This window comes from Marmota flaviventris, chromosome 12 (assembly GCF_047511675.1).
Source record: "Marmota flaviventris isolate mMarFla1 chromosome 12, mMarFla1.hap1, whole genome shotgun sequence".
NCBI lineage: Eukaryota > Metazoa > Chordata > Mammalia > Rodentia > Sciuridae > Marmota > Marmota flaviventris.
In genome coordinates, this window is record NC_092509.1 from 103,722,483 (window position 1) to 103,745,128 (window position 22,646).

Below are 22,646 nucleotides of genomic sequence, written 5' to 3' on the forward strand. Positions count from 1 at the left end.
ATAGGGAGAAGAGTAAACACCCCTGCCCATGGTTTCGGACCTCAGCCCTCCTAAGCAGATAGACCCAGTGGTCATCTTGATACAGACTATACTCTCAAAGGTGGGGAGCTGCAGTGGAAATTCACAGTGGGTGATGTGGACAAATCAGCAGGAAGATCACGTGACAATCACGTGTTTCACTCACGTACTTTGCGAAGCCGATGAAGTCTTCGTGGTTGGTGTTGATGTAGGAGACTTGAATGTCAATTAATAGCAGTACCTGCAAGTCAAAGGGAAACACTTCAGCGGGAACCCATCTCAAAAATTAAATTCATCTCATATATTAAATTCAATTATTGCTTATCAATTATTTTTCTGTACTGAATTTTTAAAGGGAACTTTCAATTAGAAAAGGTAATATTAATTTTTTTTCACTTGACTCATAATTTTGCAAGGTAATAATCTATATTAAGGAAATAGAAGGGAGACCAACAGAGTAGAGGAAGGGGTTGGGTGGGGGAGGGACATGGGGAAAGAAGTCGACCAAAGTATGCTGCATAAATGTATGAATACATCACAATGAACCCTACTTACATATGATAATAATGCACATCAGAAATACTAATAAAGGAAGGGAGATCAGTAGAGGAGAACAAGCAGTTCAGAGGTGGGAGGAGGGGAAGAAAAGAGAGTGTCCTGGGGAGTGAGACTCGCAAACTGTGCTCTGTGCATGTAGGAGTGCCGCCCGATGAATCCCACCACATGCACCGTGTGGGGTCTACCTGAAAGGAAAGTCTGAGTCGCACTTGAAGAGAATGACATTAGAGTTTACAGACACGTGCCATCTGGACCTTAGCAGACTGGAACTGTTCTATTCCCTGACGCAGGCACAATGTACAAAAGAAAGGCAAGGTGTATACACTACACCATCTCTGGGTTTTCCTCTTCTTTGAGCTCCCTCTAGGCGATCGGAAGGACTCTAATATCCAAATAAATACAGAACCTCTTGGAGGTCAACAGGCTTCATGATCAAATCCAAACGCCAGCCAGGCCCCTGCCACACTGCCTCCCCATGGAAGTCTTCTCTGCCCTTCCTCTGAACTGCATTCTTCCTCCCCTGTCTCTGCTGTGCCCCATATTATTTTCCTTCGTAGCGTTACTACCGGTGACAGCGTTTTTTTCTGTATTTGGGAGGCAGACCTCAGCTGATGTGGCTGCTGCGACATCCCCAGAGCCGAGGTCAGCGCCTGCAACATCGGGGGCCATCAGTCAACACGTGTGAGGAACCTACTGAAGAATGACCCAGGGAACGTGAAAACGCTCTGATCATGAGACACACAAATTCTCAGAGACGTGAAAGGTCTCTGAGGGCAGGCAAGGAACTAAGAGAGAAGAAGAGGGGAACGTAGGAACTGGAAACTGTTAGCAAGAGGGTGTACCTGTAAACAGGGAAAAGACCTAAGAGCCTCTGGGAGCTTATTAGCTGGCTGCTTTCCTGAAGGGCGCCCCCTGCAGGCATCAGGGTAACAGCTCTTAGTTCTCAACGTTCAGACAGAATGAATGCTCTGGGAGTCTTCCCTGCTCCTAAGACCTCTGCCTCTCCATCCCACACCACGGTTAAATAACACACACATAGGCTGCACCACAAATGTGATTAATTATTTACACACCTTTTGGTTCAGTGCATATCTGCTCCACAAGAACGTAGGCTCTACACAGAGATTATGTTGGTCTTGTTCACTATTTTAATCCCAGACCTAGCGTGATACATGCAATAGGTGCCCAATAAATGTTTGTGGCTTTAGTTTCATAGCTATCTACCAAGTTTGAAGAACAGTTTGTTTTGAAAGGAGCAATTTATTCCCATATAATTAGTTCGTGGCTACTTATTATTGCTTCTGACTCTGCACCCAGTGCTCTGGGCTCTGAGGCTTTGCTTTTGTAATGAATCTCAGCTGGCCATCTGACCAAATCCTACTAGAGTCGTAAGGGAGCTGCCAAAAACAGACGAAAAGATCACTCTGAATCCACTCCCACTACCAAAAATAAAGTCAAGGCATATGGGCTATTGATCAATAACATCACACCTGCATAAAAAGCTTCGTATCCTTGGATACAGTTTTGTTTTATCTCTTTAAGGGAACTCTAGAGTGAGGAGGAGCGGTTATCACACTACGTGTAGTACTGCCTCGGGGGTCTGTGAAATATCATATTCCCAAACCTGTTTGGCAGGGATTCTGTACCAATAAGAGGTAGTAAGTGCAAATAAGTTGCTGCCACCATAAGGAGCAAACATCCGTACAATTCTCAACATAACCAAAGGCTGCCGTGTGCACCTTGGACTTTCACACACACTCACTTGGACTGCAGTGTAGGAAAAGAATGGAAAACATGAAAGCCATGGCTGTTCTCATTCATATTCCTGGAAATTGGGAGTCTGAGTTCACCCCAGGAAGAGGGCCAGGTCGCATGTGGGGGATGAAAAGGAAAACAGCATTTTTTCACTTTCTCAAAGTTTTTCACTGCGCTTCCACCCACAGTTATTGAAGAACCGTGAAGTTACTCCTGGTAGAAGCGGTCACCCACAAACTCCAGCACTTCATCAGGCAGTTTTTGCATGAAAACCCTCAGCATGGCCGGCACAGTACATGTTCCAAAAACCTTTGCTTAGAAAACACCTCCCATGGGGCTGGGGTTGTGGCTCAGCGGTAGAGTGCTCACCTAGCATGTGCGAGGCCCTGGGTTCGATCCTCAGCACCACATAAAAATAAATAAGTAAAATAGAGGTATTGTGTCCAACTACAACCAAGAAATAAATATTTTTTAAAAAGAAAGAAAGAAAACACCTCATAGACAAACTCATGGTTTCCATCTGCTTGCTTTTAAAGATTTCCCACAAACACACACCAAGTTTCCTGAATGGAGGTAGTTAATAGTTCTATTTTTTTAAAAAAGAAAGAAAACTGTAATAGTGCCTCAGTATAGTCCAGGTGCAGAGGCTGGAGAGACAGGCCACTCTCTGTCCACATTCTTCAAAAGCATCACATGGCCCAAGCCACATGGAGTCCCACATTCAAATAGAAGTCCCGTTGCCTGGCTTTGAATGCTAGCTTCAGACAACGCAGGCACCTCCTGACTTGACTGGAAGTCGCCTATGTCCTGACTTTATAAGCCCCTCCTCTGACCCAACTCACAGGGACTCCCGGGTCTTGCTGCTACCAAGTCCCCACTGGACTGCTCTCGGGAAGTCCTGGATCTGCCACCTCTCTCTCCCTTCTCATGGTGCCTGGGAACCGCTTCTCATGCCCTGGGATCTGGTTGTTCCAGAAAAATGCTAAATTTGAGGATGTTGATTTAGTAAAACTAAACCTCGGAAACATGACACATGAAGAAGTCAACAATGGACTTGGCTATGACCCTGAAGATGGTTAAAATAATAACTGCATGGTCTTTCCTCAAAATTCCTTTGACATAAGGTCTCCAAATTATAATGTGCCTTCACGCAGGATATATTATAATTTGAATATTGTGGACTAAAGATATTAAAGCAGGCTTATTTACTTAAGGTCAGGTATAGAGTGGCTTTTGAAGAACTCAAGTTTTCTTGGTCCCACAGTGGCCAAGACATTAAACGGGGGGGCAGGGGACAGAATCTCCAGCTTGGGGCTAGAAGCCAGGTCCCATGCTTGACGTCACCGACTCCTGAGTTAACAGCCCCTTGATCACCTCCAGTAAGTGGACTGCCCATTCTGTGCCCCTGGGGCTACTGCGGCTACCTAACAGTGGGAAAGCCGGGAAACAAGTGAAAACTATCAATACTGGTCAATTAACTTTCAAAGCACGATGATAAAGAGGAGCTGCAGTGAGTCCCAAGTCACAGTGTCTCAAGGTCACCCCTTGGCGGGGCAGCCCCTTCCTCTCTTGGCTGCGCCTGTGCCCGGCTCCCTGGCTCTCCTTCCTGTTTTGCCTGCTTGCTTCTCCCCATCCCTCCCCTCCTCCTCCCAATTTGCCCAAGAGTCCCTAAGAGTCGCAAAGCCTTGCACTGCTAACTTGCATTGGTTTCCAGAGATCCAAGACCAGCGCCCAGCGTCCTTCGTGAGAGGCAGGAGACTGGGCCCAGCCGAGCACCCACCACTGCGCATGCGGGGAACGGGTGTTAGAAACCTTTGATTTCCCTTTATATCATTTTATAAATTACCAAGAACCCATTTAATTTTTTTTTAAACACCACCATCTAGGTTTATTGACTCTGTTGTCACTATTTTTAAAGCTTGTTACATTGTATTTTACTTTAAAAATATTTTTTAATTGCAGATGGACACAATACCTTGATTTTACTTATTTTTAATTTAATTTAATTTAATTTTTTTATTAGCTTCATATGACATTACAATGATCTTGGCAATTCACACAAGAACCCATTTAATTTTGAAAAAAAAAATTCCCCACAAACTTCCTGAATAGAGATAGTTAATAATTCTATTTTTTAAAAAACAGAACTTGTTATTTTACTATAGTCTTTCACTACCTTAATGTAATTATCCTTGCTTAAAAACAACTTTTCCAAATCACAGAGCTCAGATTAGAAGACAATTTCAAGGTCACTCCTGACATATACATTTACAAATAGTTAGAAATGTTTAAAAGTGCAGTTCTGAAATGTTTTGTTTTTTTCCAATCATAGTTTCCATGGCTAAGTTGATGAAAAGCTATGGCTATTCTTGGTTTAAAAAAGAACGCTTGGCATAATATTTTAGACATTTATGAATATCCTGGAGCCCATATGTGGGCCCATTCAAAATTAAGAACCCGTCTCAGAAGAAAAAAACTCGGTATGTTTCTGGACTAGCAGTTTTCAAAGTGGGATGTGTATGTCCCCAGGGTGCACACGATGATCACTGAGTGCTGAGGACAAAAAAAAACAGCAGCTCCTGTTGCCGTTTTTAAATTTCTTTCTTCGGCAGTCATTATATTTGCTTATATTTTTAACGTGCTTAAGATACTAGTAGAGTTAAAGCTTGTATGTATTTCAAAATAGAAATAACTATTATGTGGCTTTGTGTACTAGTATTTTCTCCGTGGCAGGCTAGACCAGCTGCTGGAGACCCCCAACAACTCTGCAGAGGGCCTGAACACCCCGCAGGGCCCTGCCCACCACAGAAGGCTCCCCCTCACCTGGTCCTTCGTCTTCCCTTCTCGCTCACGAATGTGGTTGGCAACGATCCTTTCCGTTTCCTCACAAAGTCTGGGGAAGTTGGCCAGCTGTCAGGAAAGACAGGTCTCAGTGTTAATACAGAACTCAAGAAGTCGTACTACCAAAAAAGAAGTGGAGGGCAATCACGCCTTCTTACAGAGGGATGCTCAATAGAATTCTGGAAGCAAAGGTGACATCTCATGAACTCCTGCAGAAGAATAGGGCAGAGTCATAGAAGAAGCCCCCAAAACCATAATGGGCGGCAACCTCGTCATCAGAGAGGAGACGGACACTTCAAAACCAGTGCAGCAATTTCCTGGAAGGAAAGCGGAAACCTAGACCCTACCTCACACTGTGCCCTGCAGAGGTGACGCTCAGCCAGATTCCGGGATGAAGAGCATGGAAGAGATGAGGAAAAGGATCAAGGCTAACGTCTACCTAGTGCTCACCACACACCAGGCTCTGTGCTAGGCATGTGTTCAATATTCACAACAATCCTAAGAAGTGGATCTAATTCTTAAGTCCATTTTGTAGAGGAGGAAAATGAAGCACAGAGAGGTTACGTAACTTGCCAAGACCAAAACGGTGGGTCCAGGGTTTCCACTCAAGTCACAGGGGTTTTATATTTTTCTCTATTAACTTCAAGTAGCAGAGAGACTTAAACTTCTAATTAAAAAAAAAAAAAAGATCTTGAATCTTACACACACACACACTTCAATTTTCTTCACAGGATTGGAGCTAAATTGATAATGACGTTTATTACAGCATTAGTTAGAATAGCAATAAGACAGACAAAAACTATGAACCACCTACATACCTAGTGACCTTAAATAAACTAAGGTAGATCCATGTATGAAGTGGGATGTGGCCATTTCAAATCATATTTTGAATGATATCTAATGACAGTATTTACAACACTAAGAAAAATCAGGCTATCACATATATAATGTGATTACACACACACACACCCCACCATGCACCCTCATCTCCTTAAAAAATCCAACCCAAGAACCTGAGAGTCCCAGAGGTCTTGAGCACGGATTATTTCCTCAAATTTCAAAAGGTTAGAACCAGGCATGACAACAAACTGCAGAACTTCACAGAAAAGTTGTAATTGCAAGACCTCTTGACCTATTAGCACAGCAAATCTGCTGTCTGTGCACAGAAAAATATCTGCACAAGTTCCACAAAAGGTTAACAGTGATAACTCTTTGAACTATGCACACTTGTAGTCCTCCATACTTTAAGTCCTTGGTATTTTCTAAAATGGATATCGAGTACCTCTGTAGTAATACTATAAACATATAGAAACCCAGCTATCTCTCTCACCTCAAAGTCACAGTCCAGCTTCTCGCCAGGAGGCCCCAGCTCCTCACCTTAAGAAGGAACGGCTCTCTGGTAGCTGAATCCTGCCACGCTGCTCATTGGGGAGTTTATTTCATGAATCATTACAAAATGCAAATGGAAATCCATTCCCATTCTGGAAGCATTCCCCAGAAAAGCTCTGCCACCCCAGACCCCTTTTGGTGCTCTGAGCATCCTGCAGATGTTCTTCTGTGGGGCTTAGGAAAGCCTTCCTGGTGAGGGAGGCAACGGATCCACACTAGTCCTCCTCACTGAGTGCAGACCTGGGTGGCACATCTGGCACCCACGGCCAGCGGCTGCTCCTCTGCACTCAGAGGCGTTCCAGGTTTTCCTGGGACACCTGCTCTTGGGTAACAGCCCACTGTTCCAGAGTCGTGGAGAAGTAAGTATGCAAGGAGCACCATCCACCAAGGAAGAGCAGTGCCTTCAACATTTAGGAAATGGATCACAGAGGTTATTATCAAACCACTAAATATGGCAGTATAAAAGAAACTGTTGACAACTGAAGGACCCAAGGCCCAAACATGAACCTCATTAAGGCCAAAATGACGAGAGTACAGTCTCCAAGAATGCCTCCAGCCACAGGCCCCAGCAGAGGACTGGTTTGTGAGTGCGTGTGTAGGTATGTATGCATGTGTGTGTACTCACATGTGTGCACACCCGTGTGCATGTTGTCTGCATGTGTGCCTGTGTGTACATGCACACCTCTTCTCTACAACCCAGGGTTCAGGTTTTCCAGGAGAGAAATCTGCCCAAGTCCATGACTCTGCACCTCCCACTGAACCACCTGAAGTCAATAAACCTAAACCCTAAGAGGAACCAAAGAAAGAGAGAACAGGTTACAAGAAGTGCCCTCATGGAGGAAGAACACAGACGTCACACCAGGCATCACTGAAAGGCAGCCCCCGAGTTACAGGCCCTGGCCGGCTGGTCTGGAAAGGGTCGTGGGCGGGTAGAATCCAGAAACGCTGGTTTTGACAGCTGGCTCTCCAGCAAAGCCCAGTTCTTAAGATAGGAAGAGGGGTGAGGGTCCTGCTGACCCGCAGTGATCTCTGGTCAGGCTACCTGCCACTATCTCATTAGTCCACTGGACAGGAGGCCCTGCCCAGCTTGTGTGGCTTTGCTGTTGGTTAAAAAGATTTTTATTCCTAAATTTATATCCCAGCAGTCATTCACTGGGCAGCTAGGCTCAGTTTGTGTCATAGAACCCGACATTAAAACCTTACAGGGTTGAGCAGCAGGTGGATCATCCCGATCAACAGTCCTACACGAGAAGTAGATTTCAGGAAGAGAAAACTGAGGACATGAAGGGCTAAACCTGCCACAGGAAGGTTCATGTTCACCCCACGGTAGTGAAAGTCTCAAACTGTACGTCGGTTAAATGGAAAATAACTTCTAAAAAGCTCATTGTTCAAATCAATTGAGTGTTCTTAAACAATAAGGAAGATTCAGTGGTGAAGCAATGTCACCTATGACTTTTGGAATCACGACCCTAAATATGGAATTCTGGGAGAAGAATTTAATGATGTATATTCTGAGGGAAAGTAGCCCTGTAACAACCGTTAACTGTGTTCAATACTTTAAGTTATTTAGGGTAGTATATCATTATTTTTGTGGGACTTCAATATAAAAATTTAAGCATGGGCCACATTTTTCTTTAGAGAAAAAACAGTTACTTCAAAGATATTTCTATCCAATAAAACAAAATTTAAGCACTTATACTATTAATTGGATCTTAAGAGCCAAGCTATTCGGTTGCTCCTGGAACAGGCCTGAGCCCAGGAAAGATTTCCTCAGCTTCCAGAGTAACTAGTTCAGTGCCTCAAGCAGCCATTCAGGCTAACAGGCCACCTCTGCTCACAGGTCCACACAGGTCCACGTCACTGAGAGGCGAGACTGCAACCAGGACAAAACCTCCGCGTTCGCCAGACTTAGCACAACTGGAGACAGGGGCTCGGTTTATCAAAAAGCTGTGAGTCTTCAAGTGTCGCCCACTTGCTGCAAACTGAGCACTAACGCTTACAATACTCATGAAGGCCTACGAGTCATTTTATTCCCCTTTCCATGAACTGGACCTTCCCACCAGCCTCCCCCAAGGAATCATTTGTGTGGGGGTGTAACACTGGATTTATTCAGGAGATGAGAAAACTGTCCGACACAGCACGTCGGCCATGATATGGGACTACGGGCAAGGAGCAGCTCAGCCAAGAGCCAGCCACATGGCGACGTTCTGAATCACACAGGGGTGGCATGATGGGGTATCCGGAAGACCTGGGTGCGACTGGCAGAGAGGGGAAGGGAGCCAGGTCCCAGCTAGACAGGCTTGGGTAAAGCAGACGGAGAGAGAAAAAGGGTCAGTCCTCCTCCTCCAAGCGGGCAAATCCCCAAGCTCCACACCTCAAATATTTTCTACAACTGCTGAAGGAATGATGAGGCCTAGGATGGAAAGACTTTTAAACAGGGCCATGAGGAGGACTTCAGTGTTACTTAGCACGTGCTAAGAAAGAAAAACAGAAAGTCCAACTTTGGGTGAAATAAAACTGTTCAGCGGTCAGAAGAGGCATAGTCTTCTCCTCTTAGGTAACCCAGAAAACATCCAGTAGGTCAGGATGGCTCGACACCATGTCAAAACGGCACCTGGAGGTCTTGCAAGGTTTCCATCTCCTCTCTTCCCAAGTTACCTCTGGTAGACACATTAATGAGCAGTTAGAATGGAAAAAGAAAAATCAGAGGGTAGGAAGAAAAACAGAGAACATGGTGAATTATAAATTAAGGATTCATTATACAGCCCTTTAATGAACTGTGAGATTAAAAGGTGAGACTTGAACATCCCTTTAAAATCAAGTCCCAGGCCTGAATTCCCGGCAGTACTCAATAAAAGGCTCAAATACTAATAACCAGCCTGATTTGCAGGCTAGGACATGAGGCATTGACTACATACAAGGCAAGGAAGCACCAGCCAGTTGGATGGGCAGCATGAGCTGGGGGTGTACAACACTAGTCACTCCATAGTGAAAAGCCAGCACGTCAATCAGACCTTCCAACAGAGCCTAATGCAGGGGTACTGTGTGGCCATCTCTTTCCTGCTTCAGCCCAACGGACACCCACCTGCCAGATCAATGAGACAAGGGCCAACTGTTCATTCAATAATTGCTCTTGATCACCGGGCTGTTCCAGGAGTTGCAGGGAGAGCCATGAGCTTGTCCGGCCAACCCCCACTACCACGGAGCTGACAGCCTCCAACTCCCTGTCCTGTCCAGCAACAAGGGCAGCAAGAGACCCGAGTAGGGTCGTTCAGAGAGTCCAACGTGCCAAGAAGAAGAATACAGCTTGGCAGGTAGATGAAGAGTGGTGTGCTCTGCACGTGTGGGCTAGGGAGCGGGGCGTGCGGTTATCGATAGAAATCAGACTTGGAGGAGGGCACCTTTGGGCAGAGACCTGAAGGAAGCCAGGGTGTGACTGTGCAGGTAGCTTGCACCATTACCAATGAGGAGGGCAAATTTCCCCTGCTGTGTGCTCGCCTGCTGAAGAAATGAGGACGCAGCACAGTTGTAAGGCACAGAAAAGGAGAGAGCTTATAGATGAGAAGAGGCGCGATCTGCAGGCATACAAGCCTGCCAGGGACCTGGGATCCACTGCTTGGTTGTGTGTCTTCACAACCGGAAATCTACGTACCCAACATGCCGCAAAACGCATTCCTTCTAACAGCTCTTTTTAATAGAAAATCCTTGCCTCTGTTTCTAAGAGCCAACTAAGGTATTTTTTTTTTCTCCTTGCAACACTTTTTTTTTTTTTAAATGGGGGTGGAGGGGATTAATTAATTGGTATCATGGCAATCCAAGAATGTGGTTTCCCAAGAGGCCAATAAATGGCACAGTTGCTAAACTGTGGTTAAAAAGAAAAAAACAACAAGATGTTCCTTTCTGTGTTTCCTTAAAGGAACCTCAGGACCCTGTGATGCTGTCCTGGAGAAGAGGAGGTAAAGAAAAGCAGCTGAAAATCGATGCCCACCGGAACAATTCCAAAGTTGAGATGTCCCTGAAGTGAAGCCAAATAGCTCATAAAGCTCCAGCGTCCATGTCTGTCCTCCAGGGCCCCAGAGGCAGCAGTGAGAAAATATCTGAGAAGAAATGCATTCCCCGGGGTTAGAAGTCTAGCTTTGTGCTTTGTTATTTGAACGCACATAAATCCCATATGTTTTCCCTGATGTTTATTTATGTGGCTTAAGGAAAAAAACATTTAAAGATTTTACACATAAGGCATTCAACATGAGTTGTAAATCAAAACAATGTTTCAAGTGTAAGTGTGTGTGTGTGTGTGTGTGTGTGTGTGTGTGTGTGAGAGAGAGAGAGAGAGAGGGGGAGAGAGAGAGAGAGGGGGAGAGAGAGAGAGAGAGAAAGAGAAATTACAATATAGCTGGAAAAGTTATACATTTTCCCATTATCCAGGCAGGCTGGCATAATTATTCTTCTTATGCCAGTTAAAGTATTAATAACGTCCCCTTTATGTCTCAAAAATATGTTGTGTTGGACAATAAATTGTATAATCTCCTTCTCTATGGATTGTGTTCAGAAAATGTCAAATAATAAAGGCTCGCCATACTCGACACTAATCAGAATATTTTGCCCTGCAGAAGATTTTCAATGGACCAGATTCAACAGTTCAAGGTGGCTCTGAGGAAGCCCAGACCAAGAACATCAAAATGAGCAAAAATAAATGGCACATGCTTAAAGGAGAATCTGCCCAAGTGTCATCGTTACTGAGTGACTGAAGTCCTCTTTAAAACCAAGCAGGCGCTGCTTTGGCGTCAGGGTAGCTGAGGACATTATGCTGTCACCAGGTATTGACAGAAGGCTCCTCACCTGGGCTGGTCACTGCTCCAGGTCTGGGGAGAGGAAGGCAGAAGACACGGCTCTTCTTTGAAAAGAGCTTAGAATCAGCTGGAGGAGGCGCCCACACAACGAGGCCCCAGTGTCAGAGACGCCCCGACAGAGAGAGAGAGAGAGAAGGTGCGGATGGAAGCACGGACAAGGGACGAGGAGCAGAGAAGGGGCACGGACACACAGAGGGCCTCTAGGAAGAGCTTCAGGAAAGACGGCGACCGCCCGCATCTTTAAAACCCAGAACGGGTGGCAGGTGACAAAGGAGGGGAAGGGAGGCCCTCCAAAGGGGGTCACGTGAACAAACGCCAACGGCATGGAAACGGGGGAGGCCAGTTTATAGGCAGGTCCCTGTGGACACCCTGTAGGAGAAAGTGGAGGAGTGGTCAGGGAAAGAGGGCAGACCAGGGGAACAGCGCTCCCCATGGAGGTGCGCATCAGGAAGGGATCAACGGCAGACAGACGGACTGGAAACCAGGTGACCGCTGGGGAGTTAACTGAGAAGGGACCACTAGACAGCAAGCGCTGTGCTTTGGCTGTGGACTGCCCCCCAAAGGCTCATGTGTGGGCTTGTTCCCAGTACAGTGACGTTCACGGAGGGGCCCTGGGAAGCAGCTGGATCGCCAGGGCTCTCACCTGTCAGGATCGATCCATTGAGAGCGGAATGTTCTACTGGGAGGTGGTGGAAACTGTCAGTGGTGGGGCAGCTCCCTGGAGCACGTCCTGGGAGGGCATCTCCTGTCCCCAGTCCTTTCTGTCTCTCTCTGTTCCCCGGCTGCCACGGATTGAGCAGCTTTCCTCGGCCACACCCACCCACCATGGAGTTCCTGCCTTGGAGCCAGCCAACCACGGACTGCAACCTCTAAACACAGGAGGCAAAGTAGATCTTTCCTCAACCTGTTGCTTTTCTCAGGTATCGTGTCTCAGTGAGGAACAGCTGACGGACACAGCATGAACTACTTTTGTCCCCAAGAAGTTTGTCCGTGAACAGGAAAGGCATGGCTGACCATGGGTTTATGGTCACTGTTTTTCTTTAAATAAGGAGAGGCATAAAAACTTAAGTGCTGATTTTTTAAATGTGTGGTGGAGGGGCTGGTGCAGCGCTTGCCTGGCACACACGAGGCCACACACGTGACGGAGGAGGCAGCAGCGCAGGAAACGGAAGAACCCGAAGAGCCAGTTCTCTAAGGAAGTGGGGATACGAGCTCGAGTCCAGCCTTGGTCAGGGATAAGGAAGCTTAGGGATCAGAGGACAAGACATTAACGGCCCCACTTCCAGGCAATGAAATCACGAGTGAAAGTGAGGAGGAAAGTTACAAGGGAGGTGACCCCAAGAGAAAATGAGAAGTTCAGCATCACCACCCTGAAGAACCGAGGAAGTCACTGATGAATAATACCCTGGACATAGAGAGGGCAGACCCGGGGGGCGGGAGGGAAGGTACCCGGGAATGAGACTGATCCGTGGATGTTGTGTGCATGTATGTACAAATACGGCATGATGGACCCCACTGCTACGGATAATCACAGTGCACCCCAAAACAACACCCTGAAGCACCACTGAGCAGCCCTTAAGACTACACTAAGGTAGACTCTGGGCATACTGTGGCACCAACCACACAAATGGGATAATTATCTTTGATTCCTCAGCAATCCGGGGGAGAGACAAAACGAAATGAAAAATTTCCCCCCTCTTGGAGTTTCAACAGGTGACAAAGTTAATTCCAGCAGGTTGAACCGCTAGGCCAGGAAAGCAAAGGTGGTCCCCTCCAACCCTCTCCACCGTGGTGGGCTCCAAGGTTCACTGCTGGAAGCAGCAGACCCCAGGCCGGCTTTCCAATCTACACCTAGAACTGTCAAGTGGACCCTGAATTCCAAACCTCTGCCAAGTTCTTCCATCATTTCTCCAGTTAGCTCAGCTCCAAAGAAGTCAGGGAGGAGCGGTGAGCAACCTGCAAACCCTAGAGTCGGAGTCTGCCACCTCCTGGTCAAACATGTGCTGATGAGGACAAGGGCCACAAGAGGTCACGGAAGTGCCCTGCCAGTGGGGACTGAGGAGGGAACACAGGGAGTCGGAGATCTCAAGAAGAGTGGTGCCGGGCATGATGACTACATGGGCACCGACGTCTTCCCCACTGAAGGCGAACTTGGGATGGAGAGGGAAAATGTCAGCCAGGTTCCAAACATCCTGATAGACGCGCGGAACAGCCAGGATTGATGGAGATATTGCAACTGAGGGTGGAGGGACAGGTACCACCCAGACCATAAGGAAGACTTTGTCAAGAAGGTGATGAAATCGCATTTGGAACCCACAAACAGAGAAGTAGGCAAATGTCTTGCCCGACTCAGGCCCTTAAATGTTTTAGGGTCGGGCCTTTGATGAAGGAAGCTACAGGGTAAACAATAATCTCAGGGAGAAAGCTAGGTTTTACTTTATTTAACGCAGACTATAGAATGTTTTGAGAAGACAGTAAAAATATTCAGGATGTTGATCCAGAGAGAATAATGGAAAGGGGAGTTCAAAGGCTGGAAAGCAAGAACAAAGCCGTGAGTGTCCAGGAACAGGCTGTCAGGACCAGGCCGACCGGTGATTTCCAGTAAGTCGGATAAAATAGGAAATGATAAAAAAAAAAGATTCATACATACCATAAACACTTTATATAACTTAAAACATAAAAGTACACACATGTGCCAATCTTTTGATGTAAGGCCAGGGCCTGCTCTCTGCACATGGTGCCGCTGTTTGGAGTTATGCATCTTCTGTCTTACATAAGCCACAGCCTTCATCTGCGATGCCCAGTTCTGCTTTCTTTAAAGTAGGAGCAGGACCTGAACAAACTGGTGAAATAATCTGAATGCAAAACTACCTAGACTCTTATAAGCCCCAACCACACACATTATTTTACCATTATCCTGCCTCTGCCCAGTTAATAACAAAGTTTTGTAGCTAACATCTATCAAGACTTTCCAAAGCATTTGGCTTTGTTTGCACAGAAACAAAGCTCAGCCTTTCTGTATTTCATCAGTTTATTCACTGTTCATTTAAGGTACAGGACTGAAATAAGGACAGCCAGCTAACTAGGTTTGAGAACAAACTCAAGGCGATTGACCCTCGGGAAGAAGGCAGCTAGCTTCATTGCTGGAGGCCAGAGTACAGGGGCAATCTCAGGAGAGGCCTTCTCTCTAAGCTCATCTGTGGCCACAGAGACCGTCCCTGTGGTCACAGGGAAAGCAGCACCGGTCAACCCTGTAAATGGGTTGAGAGATCAAGTGAAAGAGCTTTAAAGACACAGGTGACAGGACAGATTGCATTCTGCAGAGTGGACAAAGACAGCAGGGAGTGACGTGTGACTGGCTTCACATTTCCAAAGGAGCACTGGATAGAGTGCTTTTTCTCCCGTGTGCTCTCTCCTGCCTTCTCCCTCCCTCCCTCCCTGATCTCCTGGGGCTTTTCCCGTTTTGGAAGAGAAGCTGGGAAGGGAAAGTGCAGTTAGAGCTCTCGGGAGGAATCTGAACCTCCAGAATTACGTCTGGGTCCCAGGCTCCCGCCATGTCGTCCTCCTTCAGCCTCCACCTGGGAATGTAGTCTGCCAGCCTCTACTACCTATGGCTCTCCTTCAGCTGAGCCTTTCTGACTGGTCATGGGACCAGTGTTCACATTCATGCCATCATTTGTTCTCTTCCTCTTCTTCCCACTGTTTTTTCAGGGAGGTGAGTAACTCTGTTTAAGGGAAGTTAACAACAAACTAACAAAAACAGCTGGGAGAGGTGGTGCATCCTGAAATCCCAGCGGCTCAGGAGGCTGAGGCAGGAGGATAGCGAGTTCAAAGCCAGCCTCAGCAATTCACCGAGACCCTGTCTCTAAATAAAATACAAAAAAGGCCTGGGGATGTTGCTCAGTGGGTAAATGCTAAATGCTCCTGGATTCAACCCTGCTACAAAAAAAAAAAAGCTAACAAAACCATAACTATCTGGACATGGAGAGATGGTGCTGGTGCCTATGGCAGCTATCATAAGCTTAGGCCCACCCTACCCCAAGCACCACCTTCCTAAGCAACCTTCTTCTGTTCCCTCTAGGAGGTACTCCTTCCATCCTCCTAGGAGTTCAACTGCCACAGTCAATCAGCAATGGGTGTCCATAGACTTTGGGAATCATCTCCTTTATTTCTCACTGAGGTGACATGATCAACATAAACCCAATCCACACATAAATGAGCAAGACCAGAGGGGTTAAGAATGATGCCTGAGGTCACACAGAATCTAGGTAAGTGGGCCTCCAAGGCTGGGCTCCAAACCACTATACACTGCTCTTCTCAAAATGCCGCAGCTCAAGTGGAACCATTGATAATATACTAGCGTTTTCTTATCAATACACACAATATCAGTGATTCTCATTGAAATCACCTTCACCCACACATCATAGGAAACATGACTTTAGGGCATTTATCCACTTGTTCTAATGGATGCTCAGCCCAGGCACTCTCTCTGGCCCAGCCAACCTTTGGAATGGGCTAAAGAAGGAATTCCTCTGCCCATCAGGACAGCCCTTCCCACCCAACACTTCCACAGTCCCTCCTTGGACAAACACTAACTGTCTGTGACAAGGCCAGGGGTCAGGGAGCGAGACCATGCAATGGAACAGGAGTGGCGGGTAGGTCCCAGGTCACCTGCTGGGAGGTCAAGTGGTCCAGCTCACCTTCTTGGTGCACTTCTTGACCGTGTTGATCAGCTCCTGCATCACCAGGTCCACGCTCTTCAGGGAAGGCCCTTTCAGCTTTACGATCTGCTTTTTGACTATCGCTTCAAATGCCATGTCCGGAGTAAACAGCCCCGTCCTGGATATAGGAAAGAAAGGACTGTGTTAGATATAAACCATGGAGTGGCACCCAATACTCTGAAAAATGTTTAAATTGTCACTTAAAGTAAGCACATAGTTAGATCAGGTTCAAAAGTTATGTAGCAATCTGTTCTATCCACAATACCACTACAATAACACCTTTAATAGTGCTACACCACAATAAGTGCCAATCTACGGGAGGTTAACTTGACCTACAAATGATGCTCAAGGGCTGGGGATGTAGCTCAGTGGGACAGCACTTGCCCAGCGTGTGCAAGATCTTATATTCCATGTCCAGGACCTCCCTCCCTCGCCCACCATTCCCACACAAATGCCCAATATATTTTCTTGACTTATGATGTAAGTTTTAACTAACATTTAACTGTCACTTCACTACTTCAAACCAATAAAAGGAAATGCAGGGGGCCCTTCATATTGTTGGACTACACCTCTGTGGATTCAGCCATTACTAACTGAAAATATTCAGAGAAAAACTGTATCTCTACTGAGCATGTACAGACTTATTTCTTGTCACTGTCTGAAAAATACAGTCTAAAAATACAACTATTTACATAGCATTTACATAGGATTGGGTACTGTAAGTCATCTAAATCTAAAGTACAGGGAGGATGTGCTGTGTTACCTTGCATTCAGGTGGCTTTTATTTAACTTTCACTTGTTAAATTATGTTTGGCCTTTGTACATGAACTCCAGAAATGTGCTTCAAAATATTATCATAGTTCTTTGAAGAAAGTGCTGTGGACAGAACATGTGTCCCCTAGAAATTCTCCCCAGTGTGACGGTGTCAGGAGGTGGAGCTTTGGGGAGGCAGTAGGCCATTAAGGGTGGAGCCCTAGTGGACAGGATCATGCCCTATAGAGGCATTGTGGAGCCGGCCAGCTCTGTCTGCCAGGAAGGACACAGGAAAGTCAGCAGCCTGCAAACCAGAGGAAGGCCCTCCCCAGAGCCCCCTGTGCTGGAACCCTGAGCTTGGCCTTCCACCCTACAGAACAGTGAGACATCATGTTGCTGGTTTTAGTCACTCATCTACGATATCAGCCTGAAAAGACTAAAGAAAGTAACTTAGAACATTCTCACTCTACACAGGGGAAATCTGGGCCCAATGCACCCCGTCCACTCTGGCCCTCTGCTCTCCATCCACCTTCCTCCGACCAATCACGTGTGAAGTCCTCGCCCCACAAAACCTGCCGCACCTTCCCACCTCTACCCTGGGCTCAGCCTGCCTCCTTCCCGGGAGCCCTTCCTGCCCTCCAGCCTCAGCAAGGCCATTCCCTCTCCTTCTTCCCACTGCCCACTGCAGCTTTACCATCCCACACGCACTCACAAGCACATGCCTGCCTTGCACACACACTCACAAGAACATGCCCACCTCGCACACACGCACAAACACACATTCACCTCACCTGAACACACACAGACAAGCACACATCCCGCTCTCACAAGCACACAAGCATATGTCCGCACACAGCACCCTTGGCTGGCTGACAGCGTCCTAGGAACAGGCAGGGTTCCACTCCTAAGTAACCGCCGTCATTCCCTTTCCCAGTCTCGTTCTACAACTCGATTAAAAGGAACCAGTGTCTCCTCTGTGGGAGTGATGTGCTCAGGAGCACCTGGGGCCTCCCTCCCTGAAACCCAGGCTGTGGAGAGCAGGGTCTCGCCCTTCTTTGTGTCTCCCACTGTGCAGAAAGTAGCTTGGTTTTGTTTTGTTTTCATTGGGGGAAAAAACTCACTGTGGCACTGTAGGAAATTAGCAATGAGCCCAAACTAAGGGGTCCCATTTCTTCCTCCCGCCTCTGCACCGGCCTCTGTCCGGAGGATGAGGAGGCTACTTCTCTAGGCAACATTCCCTTTCTTTGGTAGTTTGAACTGAACACAGGAAAACACCAGAAACTTGCCTGATCCCATGTATGTTTTTGATTGCATAGCTGATTTCTCTTCGCAGTTCTTTCTCATTGAACTCCATCTGCAGATGCGAAATGAGCCACGGTTATGACACTTAATGCCTTTGAATAATAATGTTGTTGAATATTGCAGAATAAAAATAACTTGACTGAGTTATTAATAAACGGATACTCATGTCTCTCCTAAGCTAAACCCAGATGGTCAAAACATCTGTTTATATGAAGTTCAAGGCAACGTAGGACCCGAGGGATTTCTGGGAGTTATAGTGCAGCAGCTTTTAACTTTATTATATTTAAGAGGTGCTGGGCGTAAAGGATGACTTCTAGACATTAAGCTGGCCACTCGGTGATTCTTTTTTTGCCTATCAATGAACCTGCATAAGTGAGAGTGTCACCTGCCAGGCAGCAGCACGCCTTCCTGAGGTTACCGATGGCCCTCTTTTCTCCCTGGCCACTTCAACCACCTGCGTTCAAGGCTCCTTATAAAAGGAAATCAATAGTATTTCGCCAAGCCAATACAGGATAGAATGCTGTGTAAAGGTTTCCCCGGAGCCCTGGGTACCATAAATCTATTTGGAAGAAGGATCAAAGTGTCACAGAGCCGAGTCCTGGGAGGCGATCCCGCGAACGCAGGTTCACCTGACTCGGGACTCGGCTGCTCCAGTCCCACTTCCTGCCCATTCCTCCCTCGTGCTTTATGCCCTAGAACCTTGACTTGCCTCGGTCTCTACCAACCCTGTGGCCACACAGTTCGGAGCCTTTGTCCTTCTCCCCTCTGCCACCTCCTCCTGCTCCTCTGGCTGCCCGTCCTGCAGGCTCAGCTCAGCAGCCTGGCTGCCTGGAGGACTTGGGCTGGGATCCACATCTGGGGGCTGTCTCCAGAGCACCCTGAAGCTCATCACTCATCGCACTTTAATAAAACGACCCACTTACCCGTCTGCTGCAAGAGGAGCAAGTAGCAGTCCCCGGAACGACTTAGCTGCCTTTGTTTCACACTCAGCGAGTGCACAACAGAGCCCCATTCACACCTCCAGACGATCACTGCTTCTCCTCATTCTCCTCATCTGATGGGCACCACCGCTCAGCTCGAAGCCAAAACCGTGGGAGTCCCATCTAGTCTTTCTTCCATCCCCCATATCAATCCAAGCCCTGCTGACCTCACCTCTCAAATCCCAAAAGGCACACCTCTCCCCCCCCCTCTTTCTCTTTCGCCAGGTCATTTAGTGGGACACCACAGAAATTGAAGTTTTAGGGTCTCTCCTGAGCACAAGATCCCTCTCAAGACCCTAGGCCTCACTGAGTGTTTACATTGATGTTTTGCTTTCTTCTTGAGAGCTCTGAGGTTGTAGACAGTGGACGTGCCTTGGGCCTGACCTCACTCTTCTCCTTACCTTACCCTTCTCTTGCTCTTTATGGGCCAGCAGGCCCCGTGTTTTCTAGCATTTAGTCAAAGTGGTCACACTCCTGCTTAAAACACTCCACTGTTAAGTGTGAACACCTCACCCTGACCTCGGAAGCCCGTGAGAACTGAGCAGGTCCTTCCCGTCTGGATCCCCGGGCGCCTCTGCCTTCTCAGCTCTGCACCAGCCCGTGGCTCTTCACCTGCCCTGGGGCCTTGCCCACGAGGTGCTCCCTCCTTGAAGACCTTCTCCGTGCTCTTCTGGCTGGGGCTTGAATGTCCCTCGCTCACAGAGAACTTGCCTGACATGCCATTAAAAGTGGCTGTCACTTCCCATTGCCAAAGCACCACTTTTTTATGTTCATATTTGTTCATTTTCTGTGCTTCTTTATTAGACCAATTAAAATCTCCCAGGTCTTCATCAGTGGCCCCTAGAACTCTGAGTCATAGAAGGGCCTGGGAAATATTTAATTGGACAACATCTCAACTAGTTTTTGTTGAAATGACTTGGAATGTTGTGAAATTTCCACTAAGTAAAAATCAGAAAAGAAAATTTCTCTCCTGAATGTCATTACCCGAGTACAGAGGTTTTTGTTCAAAGGACCATCACTGACCCAAACCATTCAGGTAGCGTCAGGGCAAGAGGTTGGTAAAACAGAACACGGAAATGAAGCAGGGGGAGATGTCATTGAGTACGAACCTTCACTATCTCAAAAGGAAAGCGCTCGTGGAAAATGCGATTGATTTTAGCACCGCCGGAGAGCTCCAGGGTGTCCACTTGGTCCCCTGACCCTTCGATTCTCTTCTCAAAGTCCACTGCGAATTGCTGAACCATCCTAGAATTGAGACGGTCGAGTTAGAGGTGGCTGGCTTGCCAGGCGGGTCTCCACTCTGCCTCGCCTCGCCTTGCTATCCTTTCCTGGGGTTCCTAGTGGCACCTACTGGTGGAGTTGACAACACTGCGCTTTGTTCAGCTTTCAGAACATAAGAAACACACATTGTTAAGATTTATTTCAGACAATTACTAGAGTAAATACCTTAAATATCTTTGTCTTTAATTGCATTCTGTTCACTTGGCGGCAATCATGAAATGGTGTTTAAAGAATACCTGACATAAAAATTCAAGTGTCACAATAAAACTTGTAAAATAGTCAAATGGAGCTCAGCTCCTGTGACCTCACCCTTGTCCACAGTCCCAGATGCTCCAGGTGAACCTCCTCGCACTTGGGGGCTACTCTTGGTTCCTCCATTCTCTCCTCATGCTATAAATTTGCCCCAGGTGATCTTGAGGGTGGCCAGAGCTTTAAGGGTCATCAAGAACTAGTTTTTCCGACCTTCAGTGCTAGCCCCTGCTTCCTGGGAGTTGTTGGCCATATACCCAGCTGCCTGCTGGACAGTGATTTTCTCTGAACTCAATGCACCTACAACTGAATCACTGACATCTCCTACTCCCAACCTGCTCATTCTCCTGACTTTCCCCTCATGGTGGCAGGGACCCCAGGGCACCTGTGCTCCTGCCTGGCATTTCCAGGTAGCCACCAACTGTTGATTCTCCTCCTCCTTTCGTCCCACAGACAAGAGACTCTTCCTCTCCACCCGGGATGCTGCCTGGGTTCAGCCCTCAACAACTCTTCCTGGGGTTCCTGACACCCAGGGTTCTTCATGGTCTGACCCTGGTGGCCCCTGAGCCCACCTCTAAGCACTCCTCCATGCTCACCCTCTCAGCTCACCTGGGGAGGACACTGTCAGTGCCCCGCCCCTCCTCACCCACCACCATTCCTTAGGGCCGCCCAGATCAGGCCCCTCCTCTGCCTCCAGCCCAGAACGTAGTGGCCCACACGGCCGCTGCCTGTCCACCTATCAGTCTCTCCCCCAAGGACAAGGGCCATGCATTTTAGCCATCTCCCCTAATTTGGCACATGATACATATTCACTAAATATTTGTTGAATGAAGGGATAAATTCTCTTAAGGTAGCTGATTAAAACAAAGAAGAAAGAGAACACAACTCTTCCACTGAGGACTACTAATTTTGACATAGGAACTACTTAAAAATCTAATGGTAAAAATTCAAAATCTACGAGGAAAAAAAAAAATCCAAACCATCTAAAATATTGTGGGCCAATTAAATAATCACAAATTCTTAGGCCTGAAAAACTAGAGTGTGACTGGGCTCAGCTCTGTTTCGTGTGTGTGCTGTTACTTTTAAATACCTAGAAAGGCAATAACGGGACACATGCTTTCAAACACTGGAGAAGATTAGAAAATCCAATTTTGGCTGCTCTTTCCCCACCTGGACCCTTGACTGATCCTAGACCAAGTTGTGCTGAAGGTCACATATTCTCTAGCCTCCTCCTTCCCGGGACAACTCCTCTCCACTTTGTTGCTTCTGTTAAGCTTAAAAAACAACATGACAAATAGGCCGCAGCCAAGGACAAGGACATGAGCTTCAGGTGAGCAAGGGGGGAGGAAGCCACCTACTGCAGCAGGGCCTTGGTCTTCCGGGTGGGGTCTTCGGGCTTGAAGTTCCTGAAGGCTTCTACTTCGTGCTCGATGGACAGCAGCTGCCCCTGCAGTTTGTTCCTGAAGTTTGGCAGGGTGTCTCGAATGTGGTTCGTAAGTTGCTAAACAGAACAAAACGAAATCACACGTGTGTCTACAGTAGATTAAAGATGAACTCATGAGACAAGAACCAGCCTCCACTGTGTTCCTGGTCATTCACAACCTTAGAAATGACCCGGACATCAGAGGCCATGAGGTAGATAGTCTCCACTGCCCTGGAGATGCCCAGACTCCTCCGCTGACAGTCACTCCTTTGGTGAACACACAATGTCACGAGTGGGCTGCCCGGGAGCGCTGCAGTGTGGACGACCCATCAGATCATTCCTATAGGAAGGAACCTGACCTGAGACCGGGGTGGAAATGAAGGAAGCCAAGAGCTGCAGGTGCTGCTCCGCGTTTCTAAGGCCAAAATGGACCAGTGCGAGGGGAGCTCAGGTGGCCAGGGCTGCCACCGGCACCTGCTAGCCCCTTGCTTTCTTGGCCCTCTGCAGGCAGTGCTTCCTGGCCCCT

General features: G+C 47.4%; 1 protein-coding gene across 2 annotated transcripts in view; it reads right to left on the reverse strand.

Moving 5' to 3' along the window:
* The window catches only part of Dnm3 (dynamin 3), a 430,502-nt gene that overhangs the window by 259,908 nt on the left and 147,948 nt on the right, over positions 1 to 22,646 (reverse strand). For both annotated transcript variants that reach the window (XM_027934994.3, XM_027934997.2), the window contains exons 7-12: positions 22,056 to 22,198; positions 20,277 to 20,412; positions 18,172 to 18,239; positions 16,112 to 16,250; positions 5,155 to 5,241; positions 189 to 259 (exon numbers count right to left, since the gene is read on the reverse strand). In XM_027934994.3, coding sequence (XP_027790795.1) covers positions 189 to 259; positions 5,155 to 5,241; positions 16,112 to 16,250; positions 18,172 to 18,239; positions 20,277 to 20,412; positions 22,056 to 22,198 — 644 coding nt within the window. The remainder of the gene's footprint in view (positions 1 to 188; positions 260 to 5,154; positions 5,242 to 16,111; positions 16,251 to 18,171; positions 18,240 to 20,276; positions 20,413 to 22,055; positions 22,199 to 22,646) is intronic.